The 23,306-nt window shown below is 47.7% G+C and overlaps 1 protein-coding gene across 1 annotated transcript in view; it reads left to right on the forward strand.

Moving 5' to 3' along the window:
• ADGRD2 (adhesion G protein-coupled receptor D2) overlaps positions 1 to 23,306 on the forward strand; it is a 999,543-nt gene that overhangs the window by 302,502 nt on the left and 673,735 nt on the right. Inside the window, exon 13 of the mRNA XM_040324866.1 lies at positions 12,527 to 12,585. Coding sequence (XP_040180800.1) covers positions 12,527 to 12,585 — 59 coding nt within the window. The remainder of the gene's footprint in view (positions 1 to 12,526; positions 12,586 to 23,306) is intronic.

A 23,306-nucleotide genomic window follows, 5' to 3' on the forward strand; every position in this document is an offset into this window, starting at 1 on the left:
ACGTATGGGTACAACCTTTTCTACCCAAACTACCAGACTTTCTAGTTTTACAGAGACCCAAAAAACGCCCGCTGCCAAGCCCAAAACTTGGGAGGGTGGGTGGGCAGCTTCTCCCTGTGTTGTAAATGGGGGAGTGACGAGACGTCACTTCCTCCGCGCCAGAACCCTCTGCCGCCCCCACCCCTCTCACAAGCCAACCCCTCCCCTAACTCCTGAGGAGCCTATCACCGTGGCCAGTCCCTCCCTGTCATGCCGCCCCTCCCCCAAACTTTGTTTGCTCCGTGCCTTTCTTGACATGTTAAGGACAGATCCTAGTGACCACTTATCCCCTTAACCATATATTGATACAAAAAAATCACTGACGCTCTATGAGAAAAGACTATTGTCCAACAACATGCATAAAAACCCTCGTATGGGCTGTGAACAGCCAGTGTTGCAGAATTCCAGGTACCCTGAAGTACCAGTCATACACAAAAACACCGGGAAAAAACTCTACGCTCATGGGGGTTCACAAATTTAAATGAGCTCAAAGTTAATAGAGGAAAAAACACTATTTGGGAAGAACCAGTCCTTTTATTAGAAAGCAATTTCAAATTTTTCCACAGCACAATCCAAAATGTATGGTATGCAAAATAAAGGATAGTTCCCAATGCCTATGTATATCTAGCACACTCTCAGAGCTTCAAGGGGTTAACACTTGCGGTTTCAGTTTGGCCTGTCTTTCATGGCAGAATCAGTAAAGGCAATGATCGCAGTACATTACCCAGCCGGTGTGAACATAGGGCATAAGTTGGTAGAAGAATATCACTCCCCCTGAGTGGAACCGGACGATCCGGAGTCCCGGTCACCTTCTCGTGCGGGTCTAGAGGTACCGGCAGACCCAATGTATTCAGCCGCCGGGGACACAGCACGGGGAGGCCAATGGTAGAGGACGCTCTCCCTGGGTGAGCGCACGGACGTCTCACGTCTGAGACGCCGTTTGGATCAACAGGATGTAATAGGCTTGTTAGCGCGAAACGCGTCGCCTAGGACACTTTTAAACTACCCTCCTTTTATCATGGAAGTTCCTATCCATCATTAAGAATTTTAAATTTTATTTCCATCAAATTTCCACTAATAGTTCCTGATTTGCAAAGAAGCGCTTCCTGCAGTCTGTCCACCAGAGGGCGCCCAGCATCTCCCTGCATTACATCCTATTACATCCTGTTGATCCAAACGGCGTCTCAGACGTGAGACGTCAGTGCGCTCACCCAGGGAGAGCGTCCTCTACCATTGGCCTCCCCGTGCTGTGTCCCCGGCGGCTGAATACATCGGGTCTGCCGGTACCTCTAGACCCGCACGAGAAGGTGACCGGGACTCCGGATCGTCCGGTTCCACTCAGGGGGAGTGATATTCTTCTACCAACTTACGCCCTATGTTCACACCGGCTGGGTAATGTACTGCGATCATTGCCTTTACTGATTCTGCCATGAAAGACAGGCCAAACTGAAACCGCAAGTGTTAACCCCTTGAAGCTCTGAGAGTGTGCTAGATATACATAGGCATTGGGAACTATCCTTTATTTTGCATACCATACATTTTGGATTGTGCTGTGGAAATTTTTGAAATTGCTTTCTAATAAAAGGACTGGTTCTTCCCAAATAGTGTTTTTTCCTCTATTAACTTTGAGCTGATTTAAATTTGTGAACCCCCATGAGCGCAGAGTTTTTTTCGGTGTTTTTATCCCCTTAACCACCATACTCCAACCCCCTTTATAATCTACCCCACAAACCCCAATGATACAAGGGACCACGTTGTGGAGTAAAATTGGCCTTACCGGCCTTCTTTATTTAACCAAATAAAATTTAACATAAATAACCGTTTAAATAACTTTTTAAATAACTATATACACATTTTCCAACCCTTGGTGGTCTAAAGGACCACCCCACTCAACTTGGACCCTGGGACAACAATTATTACCTAGGCCTCAGTCACGAGACACCGACTCAGAGGCAGTATAACCGTCCTCAGTGACCTAACACTTAAACCCCTTCCTGGTTAACCCACGCCAACCGAAAGGTACACAATAACCCCCATACCATGTATGGGTACAACCTTGAAAGGTACACAATAACCCCCATACCACGTATGGGTACAACCTTGAAAGGTACACAATAACCCCCATACCACGTATGGGTACAACCTTTTCTACCCCAACTACCAGACTTTCTAGTCTTACAGAGACCCAAAAAACGCCACAGCTCTCAAGGATAAAGCCTTAGCCTTGCAAGCACCTCCAAACCCTCAGGGCCCTCTGGATTCCCTCCTGCAGCCCCAGAGCCCACAAGGCAATGCCCACCTCATTGAGGTGGACCCCATCCCTACACAGATACTGCCAGGTGTCAACTTCCAGCTCCCTATGGCGCACCACCAATCCACCATTACGAACAAATAACCTCCCAACCTCCTTGTTTACTTTCACCTGGGCCTTGTTCACCTTCTCAACCGACCAGGCCCACCTCCAAGCTGTTCTGCCCACCATATCGGACCAAATGATAATCATCCCCGGAAATAGAGAGCGCAACCTAAGAAAATCATACTTCACATCCCTTATCAATTGATGCATCGACCTGGCCCCCATGTCATTACCACCTGCATGGAGTACCAGGACATCGGGTGCCCTGTCCAGACGCGCAAACTTCTGTACCTTCGGCACGACCCTGCACCAGACCAGCCCCGGGAACCCTATCCATCTGACCTGGGCTTCTCGCAACGGGATGCCTAGCTGCCTCCCATTGGGCCGAACATCAGCCCGTCTGGCCCCCCAAAACACGTATGAGTGGCCTAGGATCCAGACCAGGCCACTCACCACCTGAAAAACATTAAACAAAACACACATAAACTTCCAGCAAGAAACCCCCTTACCATTTTTTTTTTTTAATAATCTTCCCCACCGATGAACTCTCTTGATACCCAACTCACTCATGAATCAAATGAGGGCGAATGTAAATCCTAAATCTCTCCGAGTCCCACCGCCCAATCCTCTTCACCACATCCGGAGTCAAACCAGCCCGGGCGGCTTCAGTAGCAGCCCCAATCCGGAACGAATGCGCCGCATAATCTTTCGGGTCATACCCTGCCTCCATCAAACATTTCCGAAAAACAGCCATGAACTGGAATTTCGACAGCGCCGACCCATCCCGATGCATTAAGAAGGACCCCGCCAGTTCAGGACGCATGGAATGAAAAGATTCCACTGCCCATACAGGACAAATTTCCGCTCCTGGAACGCTAAACAACTGGAGCCGCATGCCCTTACCCCTTTGGTCCGTCTTAGACCTACGCACCCCAACTCCTAACACCCCTTCCAAAATCTCTACATCCTGAACCAACAAACCACCTTGCACCCCTCGTGAGGAACTGACTAGTTTACCCACCCTCTGCGCCCTGAAAAAGGCCAGCGCAAAGGCGGCCTTGAAAAGTGCAAACTCATATGCCGATGAACACACTCCAGGTAAATGCAGAAAAAGGTTCTGCAGCATCCCAAACGACACTGGCCGACGGTGATCTGCAGCCTTCCTACCCTTCCTGTAACCTTTTACCGTCTGCCTCACCCAAAATTCCTTTGTGTAGTCTGTCATCCCGTGCCACTTAAAGAAAAACGTCAAACCTGCTAACACCCGATCAATCGCTGATACCGAAACCCCTTGCTCCATCTTCAAAGTAAGAAAATTCAGCACGGCGATACCAGCCTCCTGCCCCACCGGGGCGATCCCCAGTCCCAGAGCCAACTCCACCCATTCTCTCCATACCTTGGAGTAGGCCTTCCACGTAGCCCCGCTCACCGACCGCTGGATCCACCGTGCTGCGCTGTCAAAGCAATGTCCCACATCCAATCGGGACAGGGGACTCCGTGTTGCTCCGCTCCGTTGGTGCCAACTCCCGGAACCTGTCCTGCTGAAAACGAGACAAAGCATCAGCCAAAGTGTTCTCGACCCCCGGAAGGTGCACAGCATTCATGAATACATTCAAGTTATCGCAATTGAAGCTTACTTTCGAATTCTGCAATGACTCACCCCACAGTTCAAGTGCCACCACTATCGGGAAGAGCTCCAGGAGCACCAGGTTCTTCAAGAACCCCGCCTCCTTCCACATACTTGGCCAAGCCTCCGCGCTCCACTTACCTTGGCAAAACGCTCCATACCCCGTAGAGCCCGCAGCATCCGTAAACAACTCCAAGTCGAAGTTGCTAACAGGCCCAGACATCCACAAAGCTTGTCCATTAAAGGATTCCAGGAACTCATGCCAGACCTTCCAGTCGGCTCTGTGCTCCCCAGTGAGAGTCACGAAGTGAGTGGGATTCCGCACGCCTGCCGTCGCTCCCGACAGCCTGCGGCCAAACACCCTACCCATGGGGATAATCCTGGAGGCGAAGTTGAGCTTACCCAACAGCGACTGCACCTTGCGCAGCTGAATCTTACCCAGCCCAATTGTCCCCCGCACTTCCTCCTTCAATGCTTCCAGCTTATCCTCCGGGAGTCGACACTCCATCTTTATCGAGTCTAATACAATACCCAAGCAAAAAAAATGGAGGTTGTGGGGTCTTCCGTCTTCTCGGGTGCCAGGGGAACCCCGAAACGATCCGCCACATACTGCAACATGCCCAACAACACTGAGCATGTGTTCACCCCACTCGGGCCAACACACAAGAAATCATCCAGATAATGGATGATGGAGCTGAGCCCTGAAACATCGCGCACTACCCACTCCAGAAAGGAGCTGAACGTCTCGAACAACGCGCAAGAGATGGAGCAACCCATGCGCAAACAACGATCCACATAGTATGCCCCATCCCAAATGCATCCCAACAACCGAAAGCTGTCCGAGTGCACCGGCAACAACCGAAAAGCCGACTCCACATTAACCGAGCCGCCCTTCGGGAAAGACAAATGGTGTATCAACCGGAACTTGCCCGGTTCCTTCTTGGGGACCACCCCCCAGCAGGGACATGACTAAGTCTTCAACCGGAGCCGTTGCAAACGGCCCACCATCCTCCCCAAACGCACTTCCTTGGTAAGTTTCTCCGAAACCACCGAAGGATGCAGAACCACCGACCTCAAATTCGGTTGTCCCGAGGCAGATGCACCTCTGACCCCACCCCCGAAAAAAAACTGTTGCGGGGCCTGCGCCGCTGTCATCAATGTCATCCACAGGTTAATGTCCTCCTGATTCCAGCGTAGAGTCGGTCTGAAAGCCATCCGTTGACGGAACTGCTCGTCATACTGCAACCACGCCACACCTCCATATGTCTGGTGTGCCGACCTAATGGCCTCTAAGTAAATAAACAAACCCGAACAGTGTTCAGGAGCTTTTTTGCCCCACCACGCAGGCCAAAATCGCAAACGCCTGCAGCAAATTAGTGAACGTACGGGGAATCAAACGATACCGCCGTTTTTCTTCGTCCTCCTTTTTGCTCAACTCTGGTTTCAATCTGTTCAGATTGAATTTTTTCCCGAGGAAGTAAAGTGAAAATCTCCACATACTCCCCCTTCCAAATCTTTTCCCTAACCTCCGGCTTCAAATGAGCCCCCCAGGGTAGCCTCAAAGCAAATGTACATTTCACTTTGTGTGGCATCCGCCAGCCCGGCCCATAAATCCTGTGCCTAGCCACCTTCCACTGACCTACCCGTGGCCGTACCCCCCTGAAACCTGAGCACCGTCCTTCCCAGGGCCCCCCCCACACTACCCTGAACCAACAAATCCTGCAATAAACCACAAATAGAAGAAGAATTGGACTTACCGGGCTGCCTTGGACTAGGTCCACGTGCCACCGGACTGGAATCCACCGCTGACCGTTGTCCCGAATCATTGTCGCTCTCCGACCCGTACAGCTCCCCTTCCGGTCTTACAGCACTCACTGCCGGTGAAACATCCCTCGGTTGCACCCCAGACAGACGTGAACTTGTTGCCGATGGCCTGTGTTGCACTGCACTCCGACCCCTCTGTGCCGAAACACCAGACCCGCTTGCTACCTCCACCGACGGACTCCGGGTTCGCCCCCTGGCCCGGGCCTCCGCTGTGCGACCGCTTCCCTCACTCCTCGTCGCCCCCACACTCCGCCTCCCCTCTGGCGCTGCCGGACCCCTGGCCGTCACGGGTGAGTGGCCCCTGGCCCGCTGGCTGGAAACATCACGCTGGGCCGCAAGACTGCCACGACCATCCCCCACAGCCTCGGCCGCGCTGTCCGGCATCTCCGACAGGCAGGAGGGGAAGGCCCAGGAGGGCTATTGGACCCCCCCACTGCAGAGCACCGTCCGCGACGCGGATTCCTCCCGGCCCCCCCCCCCGAGGGCCCAGCTTGTGACCGCTGCGGAGTTGGAGCCGGAGGGCCCCTGGCGGGTTTTCGTAACTGCCTTTCTGCTCCCGGGGAAGGCTCCGGACTGTACCGCTCCAGTGGCCTGGACCGCCGAGCGAGCGGCGGATATCCCCCCCCCCGGCGGGTGCTGCGGCCGGAGCATCTAATGCTGCTGACACCTGTGCCCTGACCCAATCGGCCCCCTGAGCGGACGCCGCAGCGCACAGCTGTGCAATGAGATCCGCAACGGCCGCCATTTTCCCCCCTGGAGCTACCTGTAACGCAAAAAAATATGAAGTGGATAGGAATAATGGCGCTGCCTAAGTGTATTTCTACACCTATGTGATCCTGATGTGGGTCTACCTAGACCAGTGTGGGTAATGGATGCCCCACTGAGTACAAGTCCCACTGGACTGACTGGGGTCTATGCTGGTGAGAATCCCACAGTACCAAAGGGCTGAGGGGGCATGAGCTCAAGGGCCGTCAGCTACACTGAGAGTACTATGAAATTGGTGTAACTGAATGTTGGATACCAACAAAAATGTACTGGAAATGTGCTGCTAGACAGTGAGGTGCCTGAACTGATATATCTCTATATGTGACGGCTATCACAGTATACAGACACCAATATATAAACACTCGCAGATTGCAACAGATGCTATTAAAAAACAAATAGTGTGAACCCCGGTGATGGTTCCAATATTAATCCAGCAAGAGTTATATATAAAAATAAATAAATAAAACAAAGTGGATAGTGATCAAAAAACACAATTACATGGATATCACGTGCAGTGATAGTGCATAGTGTAACAGCAACACCAGTCCACCCTGTGATCAACACAGGAAAATGTTTTTTGGAAAAAGATGCATATAACTGACAGCCTGTAAGGAACAATTGTATATGGTTTCCATAAATTTCCAAAAGGAGATAGTGTAAGAAAAACTCTTAATGAGGCAATTGGAGTCCAGTGAAAGGGTCTGGCTTGTGAAAAAGAGGTGCTCCTATATCACACTCCGACGTGGTCCCGGTGCTCCCCTCAGGGTTCCCCACTCACCAGATAAAGGTCCCCTCTTGGGGTGTCATGCGTGTATTGCCGGGTCTTATAGACATTCCTCTGCTCCAATCTTTCCTCCTTCCTTCAGATGGATTTCAGGCTTCCAATGTTTCCACGACTTTGCTGCCTTAATTCCTCAAAGGGAACAAAACCAGGGGCACCAATGGTGTGATAAAGTATGACCAGAAGGTGTAGTCAAATAAATCTATAGTATTTATTTAAAATTCACAATATGACATAACCTGCAGTGAAACTGGCTGCTGCAGCAGGTGTACCTATGCCAGAGTCCACATGTAACTCCGATACCGGAGTATGCAGGGAAAAAAACTTTATAAAAATAAAAATAATACAGGCTAAACAAAGAAAGTATAAATAATAAAAAGGGGTCCGTTGTCTGCAAAGAAGCAGCACTAAGGGCTGCTAATAGCCGGCGTTGGGTACCGTCACCTGGCTAATATGCACGACAGCGTGTGCTGTCTAGGTGTTTGGCTTGCGTTACAGCCGAACCACCCGACGTTCACCCGGAAGTGACGTAGCACGTGACGCAGCCTGACGCACGTTTCGAAATCTGATTCGTCTTCGGAGGCTTGCCAGTGTCACGTCAGCTCATCGAATTTATGGGAGTCGCCGGGCCGCTACGATCCTCCCACCCCTGGGGGCTAAGCCAATAGTATTACCCTAAAGACGCGCCACTATTGTGGATACAAATGCTAGGTATACCCTGGGACTTATAAATCTGCGGCACGGCGTATCCCATAAAAGGAACTTGACTAAACATAACATAACCCAACGCCGGCTATTAGCAGCCCTTATGCCGCATACAGACGGTCGTTTTTTGTGATGAAAAAAAAATGACGTTTGAAGTGATGAAAAAAAACGACATTTTTGAAACTTCATTTTCAAAAACGATGTAGCATACAAACCATCATTTTGAAAAATGATGAACAAAGTGACGGCACTCTAAAGGGGAAGTTCTATTCGCCTTGAGGCTGCTTTTAGCTGGTTACTTGTTAGTAAAAGATGATTCGTGCTTTTTTTTCTGTTACAGCGTGATGAATGTGCTTACTCCATTATGAATGGTAGTTTTACCTCCCGTCTCAAAACTTGCTTCTGGGCATGTTCGGGTTTAAAAACGTAGTTTTGCCCACACACTATCATTTTCATTGACACAAAAAATGACATTTTGAAAAACCACACAAAAGATTCGAGCATGTTCGAATTTTTTTTTGGTCGTTTTTCTGAAGACATAAAACGACATTTTCCCCACACACTATCATTTTAAATGACGTTTTCAAAAACGTCATTTTTTTTCATCACAAAAAACGACCGTCTGTATGCGGCATTAGTGCTGCTTCTTTGCAGACAATGGACCCCTTTTTATTTTTTATACTTTCTTTGTTTAGCCTGTATTATTTTTATTTTTATTTTTATAAAGTTTTTTCCCTGCATACTCCGGTATCGGAGTTACATGTGGACTCTGGCATAGGTACACCTGCTGCAGCAGCCAGTTTCACTGCAGGTTATGTCATATTGTGAATTTTAAATAAATACTATAGATTTTTTTGACTACACCTTCTGGTCATACTTTATCACACCATTGGAGCCCCTGGTTTTGTTCCCTTTGAGGAATTAAGGCAGCAAAGTCGTGGAAACATTGGAAGCCTGCAATCCATCTGAAGGAAGGAGGAAAGATTGGAGCAGAGGAATGTCTATAAGACCCGGCAATACACGCATGACACCTCAAGAGGGGACCTTTATCTGGTGAGTGGGGAACCCTGAGGGGAGCACCGGGACCACGTCAGAGTGTGATATAGGAGCACCTCTTTTTCACAAGCCAGACCCTTTCACTGGACTCCAATTGCCTCATTAAGAGTTTTTCTTACACTATCTCCTTTTAGAAATTTATGGACACCATATACAATTGTTCCTTACAGGCTGTCAGTTATATGCATCTTTTTCCAAAAAACATTTTCCTGTGTTGATCACAGGGTGGACTGGTGTTGCTGTTACACTATGCACTATCACTGCACGTGATATCCATGTAATTGTGTTTTTTGATCACTATCCACTTTGTTTTATTTATTTATTTATTTTTATATATAACTCTTGCTGGATTAATATTGGAACCATCACCGGGTTCACACTATTTGTTTTTTAATAGCATCTGTTGCAATCTGCGAGTGTTTATATATTGGTGTCTGTATACTGTGATAGCCGTCACATATAGAGATATATCAGTTCAGGCACCTCACTGTCTAGCAGCACATTTCCAGTACATTTTTGTTGGTATCCAACATTCAGTTACACCAATTTCATAGTACTCTCAGTGTAGCTGACGGCCCTTGAGCTCATGCCCCCTCAGCCCTTTGGTACTGTGGGATTCTCACCAGCATAGACCCCAGTCAGTCCAGTGGGACTTGTACTCAGTGGGGCATCCATTACCCACACTGGTCTAGGTAGACCCACATCAGGATCACATAGGTGTAGAAATACACTTAGGCAGCGCCATTATTCCTATCCACTTCATATTTTTTATTCATCCTGTCCTCTAGGGGACAGTCTTTTAGGAAGGCAGCAGCCTCTAACCTCTGATATCCCAGCGCAGGTTTCTTTACACCTACCTGTAACGCAGCTTCTCCCTGTGTTGTAAATGGGGGAGTGACGAGACGTCACTTCCTCCGTGCCAGAACCCTCTGCCGCCCCCACCCCTCTCACAAGCCAACCTCTCCCCTAACTCCTGAGGAGCCTATCACCACGGCCAGTCCCTCCCTGTCATGCCGCCCCTTCCCCAAACTTTGTTTGCTCCATGCCTTTCTTCCTAACTAAGTTTGAATCTCATCCAGGATGTAAATTGCATGGAGTTTACAATGGAATTGCAATGTCCTTCCTGTGTTTGTGTGGGTTTATCTGGATACTCTAGTTTACTCCGGAGACAATCGAGTACTGTCCACAGTACTTTGTTTATTTGCACTAACATACAATTTTTCAGGACAAACTTTCGGGTATGTCCCTTCTTCAAGGGCACAGCAGTACTGATTCATAAAAGTTTTTGAAAAATGTTTACTCCCACACTCAAAAGACATGCTGGTTGGTTAACTGGTTCTTTTCTAAATTGGTCTTAGTATGTGTGCTAGGGACTAGGGATCGGCGAGCATAAGTTCGGGCTGAACTTTGGTTGTTTGGATGTTCTGGCGAACACCAAACAATATACTGAGTTCGGGGGAAATTCGAAAGCCATGGAACCCACGTTAAAGTCTATAGGACACTAACATGTAAAACCAAAAGTGCTAATTTTAAAGGCTTATATACGAGTTATTGTCAAGAAAAGTGTTTGTGCATCTGGGTCCTGCCCCCAAGGGAAATAAATCAATGCAAAAAAAAAGTTTTTTCCGGGAGCAGTGATTTTAATAATGTTTAAAGTGAAACAATAAAAATGAAATATTCCTTTAAATTCCCTATCTGGGGGTGTCTATAGTATTCCTGTAAAGTGGCGCATTTTTCCCGTGTTTAGAACAGTCCCTGCAGCAAAATGACATTTCTAAAGTATCCTTGGGTTGAGATGGATCTATATCACTGGCATTTTTATTTTTTTAATAAAGGACTTGTCCCAAGCTGTCTCTTGTGTTTTTTAAAATTTTTGACACTTTTTTGTGTGAAATGGTAAGGGTACAATGTACCCCGTTACCAATTCACATAGGGGGGGCCGGTATCTGGGGTTTCCCTTGTGAAGGGGGCTTCCAGATTCAGATAAGCCCCCCCGCCCGCAGACCCCACAACCACTGGGCAAGGGTTGTGGGGATGAGGCCCTTGTCCCCATCAACATGGCAGGTTGCATGCTCCGATAAAGGCCTGGTATGGAATTTGGGGGGACCCTCACGCAATTTTTTTTTAATTTTAATATTCATACCAGACCCAAAGGGCCTGGTAATGGACTGGGGGCGGGGGGAACCCATGCCATTTTTTTTAATGACTTTATCTGTATTGCAGGACCCAACAATTCATTATAGCCACGAGTAGTTTTAACCACTAGGGGTCCGCGCTATAGTCGAATGACGGCTACAGCGCGGACCTGAAAAGCCAAGTGGACGTCAATTGACCCCTTTGCGCGTTCCCCGCAGTGCTGTCTCTGGAGAGGAGACCGATCTGTGTCCCTTGTACATAGGGACATAGATCGGTCACCCCCCCCAGTCACCCCCCTCCACCTACAGTTAGAACACTATATAGGACACACATTTAACCCCTTCCTCACCCCCTAGTGTTAACCCATTCAATGCCAGTCACATTTATACTGTAATTAGTGCATATTTATAGCACTGATCGCAGTATAAATGTGAATGGCGCCAAAAATGTGTCAAAAGTGTCCGATGTGTCCGCCATAACGTCGCAGTCCCAATAAAAATCACAGATCGCCGCCATTTCTAGTAAAAAAATAAATAATAAAAAATAATAATTCTGTCCCCTATTTTGTAGGCGCTATAACTTTTGCGCAAACCAGTCGCTCATTGCGATTTTTTTTTTTTTTTACAAAAAATATGTAGAAGAATACGTATTGGCCTAAACTGAGAAAAAAAATGTGTTTTATTATTTTTTAAATTGGGATATTTATTATAGCAACAAGTAAAAAATATTGTATTTTTTTCAAAATTGTCGCTCTTTTTTGTTTATAGCGCAAAAAATTAAAACCGCACAGGCGATCAAATACCACCAAAAGAAAGCTCTACTTGTGGGGAAAAAAGGACGTCAATTTTGTTTGGGAGCCACATCACACGACCGCGCAATTGTTAGTTAAAGCGACGCAGTGCCGAAAGCTGAAATTTCACCAGGGCAGGAGGGGGGTATATGTGCCCAGTAAGCAAGTGGTTAAATTACTTTTTTGGCAAGTTCTGGTGCGAATCGTACTGGGGGGGGGGGGGGGGTTGGGGGTATGTTTGGCCCATCCTTACTAGGGACTTTAGATTGCAAGCTTCTTGAGGGCAGGGACTGATATAAATGTACAATTCTGTACAATAAAGTGTTGCATAAATTATCAACATTAGGTAAATGCCTGTAATAGTCATATACTTGTTTATGTCAATGCAATAGCTGTGCTATTTAAAGGGAAGTATTAATAACTAAGTTACATTACATTGTCTCACAGAATGAAGTAAAGAAGCGGAAACAGATTCCTATCTGTGCCTTTTGGGATTTTGGCATCCGGTAAGTTCATGTGCAGAGTTTTTTCATACAAATTAGTAATTTCTTTTGTGTGTGTGTGTGTGTGTGGGGGGGGGGGGGGTTTAATAAGTTAATGATTTTTTTTAAATAACATTTTCTTTTTTAATTAGCATGGCATAGAGTCTGTAAACACATTTTCATTTAACTTAATATATTTTTTTGGGACAGATGAAAAGTATTTTCTGATAGAGTGTTTTACTAGCCATATACAGGAGAAATTCTAATGTCTTGTGTAGCATGCATTACACACAGATAAACAGAGAAATAAGTGTGCTTTGCCTGGATACAACTTATATTTGATGCTCTCCGGTTTAGAAATGATAATGAAACCACAACTACAACATTCTTTAATTCAGCAATTGCCTGTGTATTAGACACAACAGGCAGCATGACTGGAACCTGTTCTTTCAAGACGTGACAAGGATTTAGTTAGGACGATAATGGCTTAAAGTGGAACTGTAGCCTATGTAAATAAAATTGGTGGAACAGGCATGATTTTTTTCTTTGTTTACAAACTGTTTATTTAGAGATATTGTAAAAACAAGAAATATTACAATATATAAACATTTTAGTATTCAACATAAAGTATGACTGTCTTTAGCATACCACAATATCAGTATACAGATTAAGGCCCCTTTCACACGGGGCGGATCAGTAATGATCCGCCTCCGTATGCTCCGTTTGCTCAGCGGGGATTGCTCCGTTGATCCCCGCTGAGCTGGCGGATGACAGGGACCGCCCTGTCTTTTCTCAGCTCTCCCCTATGGGGGGATCGGATGAACACGGACTGTGTGTTCGTGTTCATCCGATCCGCAGACGGAAGGAAAAATAGGGTTTTCCTCCGTCTGCAAAATCGGATCTTTGCGGAGGCGGAAGAGATTGGGTGTCAGCGGATGTTCATCCGCTGACATCCGCGATCTCATAGGGACCAATGTATGTCCCTTTTTCATCCGCAAACAGATAGATGAAAAAGCGGACATACGGTCCACACGTGTGAAAGGGGCCTAAGGCCTCGTACACACTACCGAGAATCTCGTTGTAAAAGAAACGTTGTTTTCCTCGACGAGTTTCTTGACGGGCTTGTCAAAAATCTTGTCAAGCTTTCTTTGCATACACACTGTCAAGACAAAATCTCGTTGTTCTCAAATGCGGTGACGTACAACACGTACAACGGCACTATAAAGGGGAAGTTCCATTCCATTGGCACCACCCTTGGGGCTGCTTTTGCTAATCTCGTGTTACCGCATGTTAGTAAAAATTTGGTGAGAGACGATTCGCGCTTTTCAGTCTGTTACTGCATGACGAATGTGCTATCTACATTACAAACGCTACTTTTACCGAAGGTGCGCTTCCGTCTTATACTTTATTCTGAGCATGCGCCGGTTTCTAAGCATACACAAACTGTGTTTCTCGTCGTAAACCAGCCCGACGAGAAACACGACGAGGAAATTGAGACTCCCGACGAGAAAAAAGAGAACATGTTCTCTTTTTTTATCGTCGAGATCCACGACAGTTTACTCGACGAAAAACATACACATGACCGAGGAAAACGGTTGTGTGTACGAGGCCTAACAGTATATATTTTTACATATAATATAGTAGAAATAGAGAAAAAAATTAAACATAACATAAGGCATATATAGAGAATAGAATACAATATAGAATATACAGTAGTTCTATAACAGATCTTATCTTAAAATTTGGTGGACAATACTAAAATGAGAAATGAGAAATGAGAAAAATGAGTAAAATGAGAAATAGAAAGTCTAGTCAGTTATAGTATTCATAATAGAAAACCAGACATCCCATTTTAAATGGAAAATGTGCATGGAATCAAAAATCGTATGAAATATTCAAAATTTACATAATTCTGTCTTTAATTTGTGAGAAAGATACAGAAGGATTCTTCCAATTAAATGCAATGGCCCATAGTGTTGCAACAGAAAACCTATGGATTAATTGTACTGAAAAAGAGGACGAGAAATTGGAGCAAATAGTAATTATATTGAAGGAGAAAGAGTAATAGAACTACAGTTGAACCTCAGATTCCTAGCATAACCCGTTCCAGGAGTATGCTCGTAATCCAAAGTACTCGCATATCAAAGCCAGTTTTCCCATTGAAGTCAATGGAAACGAAAATAATTTGTTCCGCATTGACTTGGGATGCAATACCGAATGCGGCCAGAGGTGGGGGGTGGCAGAAAGCGCCGAAAACGTCCGAAAAGGCCCGAGGACACTTTGGCTTGTTTCCTGCTTCCCCGTACCCGTACCTCAGGCCAAATTAGGTACTGCAGGCCAATGTTTGGCTTTTCTTGGCTCCTGCGCCCCCATAGCTCAGGCCAAATGAGGTACTGCAGGCCTATTTTCAGCTCTGCTTGGCTTCTGCGCCCCCATACCTCAGGCCAAATGAGGTACTGCAGGCCTACTTAGCTTGAATTCTGCTCGTCTTGCGAGTCAACACTCAGAATTTAAAAAACAAAGTTGCTCGCAAATCAAAACGCTCTCAAACCAAGTTACTCTTAAACCAAGGTTCCACGGTAGATGTGATTTTTAAGGCCATCCTAGATATTTTCTGCCAGATTGGTTGAATTATTTCACAGCTCCAAAAAATATGGAGATAAGAGACCTTGGTTTCACAACCCCGAAACCAATTTTCTGAAGAATCAGCAAACATATGTATTCTAGAAGGTGTATAGTACCATCTAGTTAAAACTTTTATGGCTTGTTATTCTAATGGAAAGAGGTAACAGGCAGGATTTTAATGCAGAAGAGACATTCTTTTGTAGCATGTGTAGCTCACTGTACAATTTTTGAAATTCTGAATCTGAGTGAACTCCCACGCATGCACAGAAGTGATATCATCCCCGCCCGGCCAATCACAGTGGCCAGCAATAGAGACCCGGCAGCTGGTCATCAAAAAATGTCAGCGGCTGGGCAGGGAGCTTGAGGAAACTACATTGCTGGAGCTGAGGTGAGTATTGTTCTGCTTTAACCACTTGCCAACCACCTTCTGTATATATACTGGGCAAGGCAGCTTGGCTTCGCAAGCCGACGTACCTGTACGTTGGTCCATACATGTCCGCCGGCCCCCCCACAATGTCCGCCGCCCCCCCACGATCGTGGTACTGAGAGGCGAAACGGAGATTTGCCTATGTAAACAAGGCAGATCCCTTCTGACGGGGACAATACTGAGATCTGCTGTTCCTAGTTATCAGGAACAGAGATCTCTGTGTTGCCCCAGTAAGCCCACCCCCTACACAGTTAATACACACCCAGGGAACACAGTTAACCCCTTGATCGCCCCTAGTGCCAGAGCCATTTATACATTTATCAGTGCATTTTTTTAGCCTTGATCAATGTAATAATGTCCAGCTAAAAAACGCAGATCGCCGCCATTACCAGTAAAAACAATAAAAAAATAAAATAAAAGTCCATATATCTATCCCCTATTTTGTGGACGCTATAACTTTTGCACAAACCAATCAATACACACTTATTGCGATTTTTTTACCAAAAATATGTAGAAGAATACATATTTGCCTAAACTGATGAATACAATTTTTTTTGGATGTGTATTATAGTAGAAAGTAAAAAAATATTGTTTTTTTCTTCAAAAATTTCATTTTTTTTTTGTCTATAACGCAAAAAACAAAAACAAAACAAAAAACGCAGAGGTGATCAAATACCACCAAAAGAAAACTCTATTTGTGGGAAAAAAGGACATCAATTTTGTTTGGGTACAACGCAAAAAATGGCCTGGTCGATAAGGGGTAAATCCTCCTGGGGCCAAAGTGGGCCCGTTCAAACTAAATGCACAGTTGCCGCACAGTTAGTATGTATTTTAGTGGAGCAGATTGTGAATTGAGGCACTAAGCTTAGCACTGTACACACTTAGTAGAACAAAGATGCCTTCTGAGGAATTCCGAATGAACCTGTAGAATTTATTCTGCAGTCATCTGAATGTATCAAAAATGCTAGTGTAGCGCTCACCCCCGAATAGTTTCGGATCGGTGTATTAAGTTGCCCTCTTAATTTTTGTCTAGGGGTGATACTTGTGAGTGTGGATAAAGAGTGAGTGTCCAGACATCAAATACGTTTCCAATGCTTTATTCCAAGGCCCAACACGGCCAACATCAACATGGCACACAATAGAGAAAGGTTGATGAGCATAGAGAGAACTTTAGTATCAGGCCTTGGATATGAAGGAGAGCAAGCCTGCTCTCTGCAATAATCTAGCTCAACTCATCGCCACTCCAGCTAAAGTGGGTAAAGTACCCCCGGACAGGCGGCTACCATGGGCCTGGCAGCCGGAGTGTCACTTGCAAATCACTGGGAGGAACAGGCCCCTGCCACAGGCTTAAAGATTTTAGGTATAAGGGATTGAATAGAGTTAATCCTCCCAGTTAGTTCAAATAAGGATCACCAATTGACAGCTTTAGTGTACCTGTCATGCAACGTGGTGACCGGATACTCGATGGTTCGTCTAGGCCTCCCGGATAACCTCTATCTCTAGGTTCTCCCCGAGCCGTTCCCCCACCGTACAGCTCCCAGCTTAGGATCCTCTCAGTGAAGGTCTGGGACCCAGCAAGTCGTTGGGGCCCCTCTCAATGTCAGAGTGAAACTCCGCAAATGTTGCGCAGCTTCGGTCAAATAGGACACAGTGACGCACAGAACAGAACAGCTAATGGCGGTTGCCACATATATACCCCCTCCCGCAATGCCCAACGAGGGAACCACTCCTCTGATTGGCTGCTGGGGGAAGGTGGGTCTGTCAGAACCCCTCTAGCGCCAACTGTAACCCAGGGGTGGTAACGCACCCCTGGAGCGCAGACTGACCTACAGGACAGTTCTGAATTGACAACAACCCGAATTTCAACAAATTGTGAATGGGAGTAAACTAATCCTCCCATTCCCACTAACTCTGGTGTAGTGCCCATACTGAAAGTAAGGGGGCGCTACACTAGGTTTCAGAATTATTTTATAAATGACCCGACGCCAGTCACATCTTAGTTGTTGTCTGTCATCTGCTAGTAATTCTGAGCATTTTTATTAATTGTATTAATCAATTAATAACTATAACAGGAAACCATTGTATTTTCAGTTTTGAATAGTGTTGCTCACGAATATTCGCATTGCGAATATTCGACTCGAATATAGCATATTCGAGAAATCGCGCTATATTTCGAAATTCGCGGTGAATATTCGCAATTCCGAATATTCGATTTTTTACAATTTTTTTTTTAAAACAGATCACATCCTAGATATCTCCATCGACGTCTAAAAGCATTGCTGGTATCATTAGAGACCCTGGGCCGAGTAGCTGAAGCGTTCATTGAATTTTCCAGAAAGATCGCAATGCGATTATTCGGCAAACGCAATATCGCGCGATTATTTTCCTCGCCCCGATCTTCCGCATCAGAGCGATTTTTACAGTTTCATTTTTAAAACAGATCACATCCTAGTGATCTCCATAGACGTCTAAAAGCATTGCTGGTATGATTAGAGACCTTGGGCCGAGTAGCTGAAGCGATCATTTTATATTGCCGAATATTCGCAATGCGAATATTCGGCAATAGGAATATTGCACGATTATTTGCTCCGCCCTTTTGCATCAGAGCCAATCAGAGTTCTCCTTCCACACTCGTCAGAGGTTAGCAACCAATAGGAACCTGCCTGCATGGACATTATATAAGCTCACTCCCAGCACCATTTCATTGCAGATTCAGAAGCTGGCTAGAGAGTGTGGAGGCTGTTTCTGTGTTCCTGTTTTCCTGTGTCTTTGTTCCTGATTGATTTAGATCATCACCAGCATTGCTATTTAGTGATTCCAGTGGATCTTTTCCAGTATATCAACTGCTTTTTTCAAAGCAATAGACCCAAGAGCTTTTTTCAAAGCTACGTTTTGTGCTGTTTTGTGCTGTTTTGTTCATTTGTGATACTGTTTGATCCTGCAATCCTCGCTGTTCAGTGATATTTGCTAGAGATTTCAGAACACATTTTGCTGAGCTTTCTAAAAGAGCTTTTCTAAAAGCTAAGTTTTGTTCATCTTGTGTTACTGTTAGATCTTGCAGGTTCGCTGTTCAGTGATATTTGCTAGGCATCTCAGTTCACATTTTGTTTAGTTTTTCCTAAAGAGCTTTTCTAAAAGCTAAGTTTTGTGTTCAGTTTAGTTAAATTTTGTGTAGTAAGTGTACACACTGTTAGTGTACATTTATTTCATCTAGCTTAGCTTAGTGTGTGTTTAGTGTCTGTGTTTTGTGTTTAAAAAAAAAAAAAAAAAAAAAGTTAGTGTTTGTTTAGTGCTTTTTTTTTTTCTTTAATTTTGTAGTCCTTGTCTGGTGTACTACTTTTCTTATAGTTTAGTAGCTGTCTGTGTACGTCTTTGTCTGCGTGCCTGTCTTGTAAAAAATACACAAAAACACATTTTGTTCACATTTCCCCCCCCCAATAAAGTTTACCCCCCCCACACACATATCAGCAATAATGAGCGGCATCCGTGGCCGTGGCAGCAGGGGTAGGGGAGTTACTCCCAGTGCTGGATCGCTGCCAGCACGGGGTACCTCTCGTGCCCCTACTAGTGTTAGAGGATCGGGTGCAAGGGGAGTACGCCTGATCCGGGAGTTCTTCCCATCGGGCAGCCGCCCGATATTGCCATCTCAGGCTGAAGTAGTGGTGGACTACATGGGGCACAGCAGTGCCACTGAGTCGTCGGTCCCGACTCACAGTAGTACCACCATTACTCCGGTGCCTGTACTACCCCCCCCCAGCCCCCAAGAGTCCAGCATCTTACTGTTCGACAGCGACAGTGATAGGGATATCTTGGGGGAGGCCATGCATCAGGCAGACCTCCAGCTCTGTCCTGATGGTCAGGACCTTTTTGAAGGGATGGATGAGGAGGATGGGATACCTGCTGGCAGTATCCCAGAGACATCCCTTCAAACTGGTGCTGCTGTTTTGGTGCAGGAAACAGCAGCACCTAGTCAGACCCAGGCGTGGGTGAGGGGACAGCGGAGCCAGGCTAGAGGCTCCATGTCAGTTGGTTCCCTCAGACCAACACATTTCAGCCCTTGGTCTGACATCTCTGGGGGCGAAGAGGGTGACCCATCATGGTTGACGCGTCGGCTCACTACGTCAGTGACGACGGGGAAGGTAGGCACCCTGGTGAAACGGTGCGCCAGGTCACCACCAGGGAGACCATCGTCAGGGTCTCCACTGGTGATGGCAGCAGGAGGTGTCAGGAGGAGGAGCAGCAGCAGCAGCAGCAGCAGCAGGCAGCTCCACCTGTGCGCACCGAGTCCCAGCAGGTGCAAGTAAGCGTCACCCCATCTGACAGGAGGGCGGTGCTGAAGTCACCTGTCTGGAATTACTTTACCCTGGTGGCAGACAACCCTACCGTGGCCATCTGCCAGATTTGTAAAGTGAGGGTGAAGAGAGGGAAGTGTTTGGCTCGGGTGGGTACCACAGCCCTGAACCAGCACCTGAGGATAAACCACTGGGCGGTGTATGACGAGATGAAGCGTGGTGGTGGTAGCAGCGCCACCACCACAAGTGAGCAGGGTACAGCAGCCCCTGCCACATCTTCATCTCTTTCCAGCAGGTCATGCCCCCCCGCTCCCTCTAGTAGAGGTACTGGTACCGGCAGCCAGACCTCTACTTCCACAGCACCCTCCGCGTCTGTGTCCCGCACTGCCGTCCGGCGCCAGGCGTCGATTTCAGACGCCTTTGACCGCACCACTCCCTTCCCCCCTGGAGACCGACGTGTGCGTTCCCTCAATGGGCTCCTGGCAAGGGTTATTGCCCAACATCTGCTGCCCTTCAACATAGTTGACAGCAACCCCTTCAGGCAGATGTTGGAGCAGGCCCAACCCCAATGGCGTGTCCCCAGCCGCCATTTCTTTGCCAGGACTGGTGTCCCTGCCCTACACCAGCACATTGTGCAGAATGTAACCCTGTCGCTGGATCACGCTGTCAGCGACAGGGTTCATCTGACAATGGATGGCTGGACCAGCAGGCATGGGCAGGGGCGCTACATCAGCTTCACGGCCCATTGGGTTTCCCTCCGAGGCGTCGGTGAGGGATCGGCGGCAACCGATCTTGTGGTGCCGCCCCGGGGTGTCCAGGGGAGAACTGCTGGTCTCCCTCAAGCCACTGTCTCCGCAGCTGCTGAGCCTCCCAGCAAGCGCCCCCGTAGCTACTCAAGTGTGGGGCACGTGCGCTGTCAGGTCGTGCTCCAGCTTGTTAGTTTAGGGGACCGGAGACACACTGGAGAAGAAGTGCTGAAAGCACTTCAGGCTCAGGTCCAGAAGTGGCTGACACCCCGAAGGCTCCAGGCAGGTATGGTTGTCTGCGATAACGGCAGCAACCTACTCGCCGCCCTTAGTGCTGGCAGTCTGACCCACGTGCCCTGTCTGGCACATGTCCTCAACCTGGTGGTGCAGAAGTTCCTGCGCACTTATCCAGGGTTGAGTGACATTGTGGCAAAGGCGCGTAGGATTGCCAGCCACTTCAGGCGCTCCCCAACCGCTACCGCGTCCCTGTCCAAGTTGCAGCGGGAGTACAATCTGCCCCTTCACAGGCTGATTGTGGACAGTGTGACGCGGTGGAACTCCACCCTCCACATGCTGAAGAGGTTGTGGGAGCAGCAAAGGGCGGTGAGGGAGTACCTGATGGAACTAGGCACTGAGAGGACTTCACCACAACTCCCTTTCATCGCCTGTGCGGAGTGGGGGCAGATAAACCAGGTCTGCCAAGTGTTGTCCTCCTTCGAGCAGGCGACCAAGATGGTCAGCAGTGAGCAAATCGGCCTCAATAGCGTGCTGCCAATAGTGTTCATGCTGGAGAGGACACTAGATCGCCTGCTCGAGGCTGGGGAGAGTGCCTTGGTGGAGCAGGAGGAGTCAGCAATGCTCCACCGAGACCAGGGCCAGGACGAGGAGGAGGAGGAGGAGGAGGATGATGATGAAGAGGAGGAGGAGGTGGTTGCTGGTGTCGTCCCGGAGTCAGGGCCTGGTCAGGAGGGAGAGCCGGTGTTGGGGGCACCGATAGTCCGGGGGTTGGGCATGTCTGAGTTTGACCAGCAGCGCCTCAGGGATGAAGAGTCGCACCTCATTCACCTGGCCAGCATTGAGGAGTCACAGCGGGCTGTGCTCTTCCCCATGGCTGCCCACATGCTGAGATGCCTCAGGAGGGACCCCCGGGTTAAGACCATCAAGACAAGGGATGATTTCTGGATGGCCACCCTTTTGGATCCCAGGTGCAAGGGGAAACTGGAGCAGTTCATCCCAGCCAGCCGGAGGCAACACCGGATGGAGGAACTGCAGGCAGGCATTGTCAGACGGTTGGAGCAGGCAACTCCCCGGCCTCCAGTTGTCCCCCCTCATCTCACCCAGCAGGTGGCTGCACCCAGCTGCAGCCGAGCAGGGGACCTAATGGAAGAGATGAGGATGTTCTTCCAAACCGAGCGACCCAGTACCAGCACCAGCAGCAGCAGCAGTCACCACCAGCGGCTGGCCCACATGGTGGCAGACTACATGGCGTCCGTCGGTGCTTCTGACAGTATGAGCACCGACGACCCCATGGAGTACTGGGTTGCCAGATTGGACACCTGCCGCGAGCTCGCTCAGTATGCGCTGGAGTTATTGTCTTGCCCCCCCTCCAGCGTACTATCTGAGCGGACATTCAGCGCGGCAGGTGGGGTGGTCACGGACAAAAGGACCCGTCTGTCCACAGACTCCGTGGACAGACTCACATTCATAAAGATGAATGAGTCCTGGATCGGCGGTGACTTTCTGGCACCCGTCGTCGGTTCAGGGCGCTGAAGGGTCCCTTGTCATGCATTCCCTGATAAAGCCCCGGACCTGATGTATTTACAGTGCTGAATATAACTATTTTAACATCAGAGAAAATCAATGTTAATATTTGGTACAGTAGGCTTTCTTTGCAATTACAGCGGTCAAACCTTTCTTGTAGTTTTACACCAGCTTTGCACACACTGGAGGAGGGATTTTGGCCCACTCCTCCACACAGATCTTCTCTACATCAGTCATGTTTCTGGGCTCTCGCTGAGAAACACGGAGTTTGAGCTCCCTCCAAAGATTCTCTATTGGGTTTAGGTCTGGAGACTGGCTAGGCCACGCCAGAACCTTGATATGCTCCTTACAGAGCCAATCCTTGGTTATCCTGGCTGTGTGCTTTGGGTCATTGTCATGTTGGAAGACCCAGCCTCGACCCATCTTCAAAGCTCTAACTCAGGGAAGGAGGTTGTTGCCCAAAATCTCGCAATACATGGCCACGGCCATCCTCTCCTTAATACAGTGCAGTCACCCTGTCCCATGTGCAGAAAAACACCACCAAAGCATGATGCTACCACCCCCATGCTTCACATTAGGGATGGCGTTCTTGGCATGGTACTCATCATTATTCTTCCTCCGAACACGGTTAGTGAAATTATGATCAAAAAGTTATATTATAGTCTCATCTGACCACATGATTTTCTCCCATGACTCCTCTGGATCAGTCAAGACACCTATGTCAGCAGTTATTTCACACCCTATATACTCTTATTAATACTGCTGTTCATCATGGCACCTCCTGCCCATGTGATATGACTCTGTATCAACTACTACTGTTAATACTACTACTGCTGCTTCTGCTGCTGCTGCTGCCCAGTCAAGACACCTGTGTCAGCAGTTATTTGACACTCT

This window comes from Rana temporaria, chromosome 9 (assembly GCF_905171775.1).
Source record: "Rana temporaria chromosome 9, aRanTem1.1, whole genome shotgun sequence".
In the NCBI taxonomy this organism is placed as follows: Eukaryota; Metazoa; Chordata; class Amphibia; order Anura; family Ranidae; genus Rana; species Rana temporaria.